The sequence below is a fragment of the Arachis hypogaea genome, chromosome 18, assembly GCF_003086295.3.
Source record: "Arachis hypogaea cultivar Tifrunner chromosome 18, arahy.Tifrunner.gnm2.J5K5, whole genome shotgun sequence".
In the NCBI taxonomy this organism is placed as follows: domain Eukaryota; kingdom Viridiplantae; phylum Streptophyta; class Magnoliopsida; order Fabales; family Fabaceae; genus Arachis; species Arachis hypogaea.
This window is the reverse complement of record NC_092053.1, coordinates 20,866,267-20,872,590: the sequence shown is the minus strand read 5'-3', so window position 1 is coordinate 20,872,590 and position 6,324 is coordinate 20,866,267. Positions and strand designations below refer to the sequence as shown.

The 6,324-nt window shown below is 25.1% G+C and overlaps 1 protein-coding gene across 1 annotated transcript; it reads right to left on the bottom strand.

Moving 5' to 3' along the window:
* Positions 1-4,577: 4,577 nt before the first annotated feature.
* On the bottom strand, positions 4,578-6,117 carry LOC112771567 (uncharacterized). Its single transcript, XM_025816352.3, has 2 exons — positions 5,232-6,117; positions 4,578-5,138 (listed from the first exon to the last, which is right to left on the bottom strand). Exons 1-2 carry the CDS (start codon positions 5,772-5,774, stop codon positions 5,004-5,006), a joined length of 678 nt encoding a protein of 225 aa, XP_025672137.1. The 5' UTR covers positions 5,775-6,117; the 3' UTR covers positions 4,578-5,003.
* Between the last annotated feature and the right edge of the window lie 207 nt (positions 6,118-6,324).

Below are 6,324 nucleotides of genomic sequence, written 5' to 3'. Positions count from 1 at the left end.
TAGCTCGGCTCAACTCGGCTCACTTCCAGCCATAATAAAGAGAGATAAAAAAATTTTTAGATTGATCGTTTTAGTTTGTTTCTTATTAATCCTCACTTAATATACTCAAGTTTAATAGCTTTGATGGTGGTAAATTTTTGTAATTAGTTAAAAAACTTCAACTTTCTCTCTCTGTTTCTCTCTACAATTTTGGACAAAGTCAATTTTATTAGTAAAAAATTTTTTAAGTTTAAAATATTTTTAACTTCTTATATAATAATTAGACTTAATAAATTACCAAAATTCAAACATACTCTCTTGAACTACTTCTTGATGATTATATAATTGGAATTGTTTATACAGGAGATCTTTAGATATTAAAATTTTTAAAATAAAAAATATAATAAAATAAATTAGAAAACCTAATAGAATAAAATGGTTTAAAAAATAGAATATATATATATATATATATATATATAGGAAAAATAATAAATTAAAAACTTATTGCATAGTCCATGAGATAGAAAAATAAAGAGAAGAAAATAATCATTAAGGTTGAAACAATACAAGATGTATAACACGGTTCTTATTTTATCACATTTAAATATTTTATGTTAATCTAATAATCAATAAAAAATAATATTATTTAATATAAAATAGATTAAAAATAAAAAAGAAATTAATAAAATCAAGTAACAAATTTCTTATCTTAGGTCACCATATTATTTGAAAAATCAATTAACAAAGTTTTTATATTGCTATATTTATTGTGTTATATGTCAAACTAATAATCAATAAAAAATAATATTATCTAATATAAAATAGATTACAAATAATAAAAAAGAAATTAACAAAATATGCGTGAAAATTTTTTATTCTATCATTGGTAGGTGTAGACTTTTTTTATCTTTTATATGTTAATCATGTGACAAACGAATAATATTAAATTAATAATTTTTTGTAATATAATTTAAAAAATTAATAAATGTCAAATCAAGTACTCTATATAATTAAATATCAAATTCAATACTCTACATAATTAATAGTTTAGATAGTTTAGAAAATTAACATATTAATGTTTTTAAACGAACTTTCTTGCGTCTTATATACATGCCAATCAAATAAATTTGCCAATATTCAAAACAAATATTACAGTAGTAGACAAAATTAATAATTTAATTTAGTTTCGAAATAAATATTTATGCACTCAAATATCAAATATAATACTCTACATAATCAATATTTTTGAAAAAAAAATTATTATAAAGTAATTTAAAAAAAATAAGTTAACAAAATATTTATGAGACTTTTTTTCATTCAACTATTAATAAGTAAAGATATATTAAAAAATAAAAACACATATCAAATAAAAAAAATCGTTTTCTTTCTACATCAAATTGATAAGATAAAAAATTGTTTTTTTTTACATTAATTTGATAAAAAAAACAGACATAGTGCTAATTTTTATACGTAAAAAATTTAGAATAAATTAAAAAGACAGAGAAATTTTACTAAAAAAATAGATTAGATAAGTAAATTAAAGAAAAAAAATATAAGTGGATGTTATGCATGTAAAAGTAGTAAATACTGCAAAATCGTCCAAAATTTGCAACTGAAGGCAATGGAAGATGATTGAGGCGAGGGTATTGAAGAAAAGAGAAGAACAACAGCAAGAAAAATACAAAAAAAGTAGAAACCAAACTAATATAAAATTAAACAATAAATCATGAAGATGGTGAGAAATGTGAAAATATTGATATTCATTTTTGTCCATTTTTTGATTTATTTGCAATTTGCAGACTGTCTGCATTTTTTTTGGAGATGTGTTATTATAGTTACAGGAGTAACAAAACGGTTTTTATTTTAATGAGAAGTTATTAGATTTTTCAAAACAAATTTTATGGTTATTTTGTCCTTATAATTTGTTTTATGAAATGGTTTGTTATAAGGTTAATATAATCCAAAAAAATTGGACACTAAAGTCATAGTCAACCTTTTGTATTGACTTTATATATTGTTATAGATAAAATTAAACAATAAAGCATGAAGATGGTGAGAAATGTGAAAATATTGATATTCATTTTTGTCCATTTTTTGATTTATTAGCAATTTGCAGACTGTCTGTAATTTTTTTTTTTTTGGAGATGTGTTATTATAATTATAGGAGTAACAAAACGGTTTTTATTTTAATGAAAAATTATTGGATTTTTCAAAACAAATTTTATGATTATTTTGTCCTTATAATTTGCTTTATAAAATTGTTTGTTATAAGGTTAATATAGTTCAAAAAAATTAGACACTAAAGTCATAGTCAACCTTTTGTATTGACTTTATATATTGTTATAGATAATGAAATTAAACAAAATTTAAAAAACTACATATAAAATTAAAAAAAAATATTTTTTATCAATTAAAATTATGCATGAAAATAGAGTGTGCTTTGAATATAATTTTTTATCTCGGTTCTAAATTAAATACTATTAAAAATAAATAATTAAACTTAATAATAATTATAAATAGTTAAATTTGTAAATAATGTTTCTAAATATTATTATCATTATTTTTTGAACTATATTATTTCTGATAATATATATACTTCTTTATTATGTGCTTTTATAATTTAATATTTTAAAAAAAAAATTATAATAACTTTAATTTTAATAAAATATAATATAAATAAAGTCATATTAATATTAAAATAAAAAATACTTATCTAATAAATTTAAAAAAAAATAATATATTAACAAAAAATAAAATTAATTTCTTAAAAACAATAAAAAACCGACGTGATTAGCCGCTAGTATATATAACCGACTTCAACAAGAGGAAAACGAAATATCTAAATTAACCTAAACCTCAATGATTAAATAAGCATGCTTGTATGATTAAATAAGTTGAAAGAAGTTCAAACTTCAAACACCCCATCGTCTCCTTATAATGTCCAACATGCTCAACTTCTTCCAAAAAATTAGTACTTTACCAAATAATAAAAGGGCAAAGTGCTCATATTTCAACGTCTAGATCAAACTTTATCCACTATAGCTTTCTCTTTTTGGGGATGTGATTTTTTTTTTTCAGTATAAAAATTGAGAAAAGTCCTTTGTAAGCATTAAGAAAAATGAAAAAACAGAGTTTGTACCTTTTATAATTTTAAAACAATCATGTTTCAACTCTTTTTAAAAAAGTGAAGTCATCCAATACATTAGAATGTAACAACTACTTACTTAACCCTACATTTTATATATCACTGGTCCACATTCAAACTATACTACTTAAATCTTCTATATGTAAGATTTAGGAGTATATATTCAAATTGGTCTTTACAAAATTTTACGACAGATATTTTTGTCTTCAAAAAATTTTATTATATTGAGATCTATAAATTTTATAAAAATAAGATATATAAATTATTTTATCACATTTTTAAAGATCTATTTATTTAAGTAAAAACAATAAATTTAACTAAAGTAGAAATTTATATGTCTTACTTTTATAAAATTCAAAGACCTCAATCTAATAAAACTTTTAAAAACAAAGGATGTTCGCTATAAAATTTTTTAAGAACCTATTTAAATATATACTCTAGATTTAATATAAAGAAGTCACCGAAAAAAAAATATAAAGAGAATACTATAAGAAAAAATAAAATTAAGTGAAAAAAAAGATTATTTTTTATAATAAAATATAAAAAAATATGAACATTAAGTGTAATATATGTTAGGAAATTATTTTAATTACCTTATTTGTTTGTGGACAATATATATATTAATTATAATCACAAATTATGTTATTTCAAATTAAATGACTTATATAATGGTGATCTCATTTATTGTTATAAATACTAAATTGAATAAGTCATTATTATTTTTTATTTGGCATTTAATGAGAATAAAACCAGATATTATCTTTTCTTCTTTAGATAATTATCTTTTGAATTTTAGATATATTATCTTTTGGACTTTAGATACTATTTTTATTTGGGTTTTAGGGTTGAATGAGTGCCATGCTCAAATATAAATAGTGCTTTCAGGGTTTCGGTTCCCAATATATCAAAGCCGCCTTTGTTGCTCTTTCCCATCAAAAGAGTTGCAATTCAACCGCCTAGAAATATAGAAGGCTTTGGTTGAGAAAAATCTAAAGAACCACAAGATCTAAATCCTTCCATCAATTCCTGATTTCTATGAATAAAAATACGCTTTCGCATTATGATATAATTTTAATGATTCAATATGGATAATTTGAGTTAATAAAATAATTTATTCCGACAATATACACTCTTCTAAAAAATTTAGTTATAAACTTATAATATTCACTCCTTATTAAAAAAATTCTTATATTTTCAAGGTCATCCCATAAAAAAAAAAAAAAAAGAGAAAGAAAGCAGTTTAGACCACATCCATAAGTGGAGGAGACAAATTCATCCAACATGGCAAGTTGTGATAAGACATAACTCATAAGTCGTGTAAGTAGTAAGTACAGTGTATTTGTCCTTCTTCACAACCACCACTAATATCTACACCTTCCCCTTCCACTTCCAAACTTAATAGACGAACACAATTACACTATCTAGAAGATGGAAACCATTGATGACAAGATGATTTCAATACACAACACTTTAATTGAATTGAATGAGACGTTTCAACGAAAGTAATTAACCTTGCATAATGAAATAACTGGCCAAGAGGGAGTGCATATGATTTGAAATACCTACTACCTTCTATGGACCATGCTACTATTCACATCAAGTCATCAACTACAGTCATTTTTACCAATGGATTTCACTTTAAATAAAACAAAAAATATCAAAATACATGATAAAAATTAAAATGGGAAATTAAGGCTTCACTTTCCCCTAACATGAACAAAATCCACCCTTGAAGTGTGAAGTTTAGGTGGTGATCATCAATTGGGGTGGTTAGTGGGCGAGTTTTGATCATGGTGGTTGGTGAACAGCATCATAATCATACATCTTTCATAATTGTTCTCATGAGGATGATATCTTAATTAATGTTCAAATATGTTCATCACCGTCTATGATTGTGGCAATGTATATCATCCCTGTGATTGAAGATTCTACGGTGCTTGAATGGCCTCATATAATCTTCATCATCGTTATCTCCTCCTAATCTTTCAGACGAGCAACAACCTACATCGTCGTCCTGTCATGGAAAATTCATCACCAAATCAGTTATTCTTATAAAATAAATGTTTATTTAATAAAATTAACAGAGTATATATTATGAAAAACTTACATCTTCATCAGAAATAGAAGAATGGTGGATGTTGTGATGATTATTATGTTGAAAGCGCTTCAAGTTGTTGAATCGAAAAGAAGAAGCAGTGTTGCTAGACATGTCTCCGTCATCGTAGCCATTAGTATTACCACCACCGCCGCCGGAAGCGGAAGACAAAGGCACCACCTGATTCTCCCCCTCCTCCTCCTCTGCTTCATATTCATCTTCCTCTTCCTCTTCCTCTTCCTCGTCTTCATCATCCTCAGATTCATCGTCTTCAGATTCATGATCATGAATGGCGGTGGTGATGGGAAGAGAAGAAGAAGAAGAGCAAGGGTGGCAGAGAGAGGAGGTTACGGTGAGGGAGGGACCAGAAGCCTTCCAGGGAGTAGGGCGGTGGCAGTGGCGGCAGAGGAGCACTCTGACGTGCTTGGCGACAAGGAAGTTGGCGCCGTGAACGGTGCGATCGCAGTCCCAGCATAGCTTAGCCTGGTCTGACTCGCACAGCATCTGAGCGCTCTTCCCACACAGCGCGCACAAACACTCATTCCCCTCTTCCATTCCTTCTTTCTTTCTTTCTTTCTATTTCTTGTTACCAAATAACTAGCAACTACTATATATATGTATGTATAAATAATTAAATATAAATAGATAATTACAATTACAATCACAATCACAACTGACGGGTAGGCAAGTAGTTAAATGTGTGTGGATTTAGAAACTGTGGGAATTCAGTTCTCTAAAACTATATTTTGTTTGACTGTTCACTATGGTCCAAGGTTAAGACCCATTCTTGTTTCATAATTTCAACTTGTTTATCTTCTTATTCGGTAAAAAAATTAAAATTTTACGTGAAATTGAAAAAATAAATTAAATATATAAAACATAAAATCTTAATAAAATTTAAATTATAAAATTATTAAATTTAGTATAAATTTTTTAATATAAAAAAATTTTAAAAATTAAATGAAATTCTAACTATTATATATATACATGATTGAACATATATAATTATATAAAATTATTTTTTTGAGTCTAATTTTATTTATTTTATGGTATTAAACATTTATTATCTTTCTATATCTATCTACTATTTTATTGTTTTTTTTTT

Excerpts from the sequence above, each read along its gene's own strand:
- LOC112771567 (XM_025816352.3), bottom strand. The coding sequence starts at position 5,774 with ATGGAAGAGGGGAATGAGTGTTTGTGCGCGCTGTGTGGGAAGAGCGCT. Across the intron at positions 5,139-5,231 it reads CTTCTATTTCTGATGAAGAT|GACGACGATGTAGGTTGTTG; the intron begins GTAAGTTTTTCA and ends TTTCCATGACAG.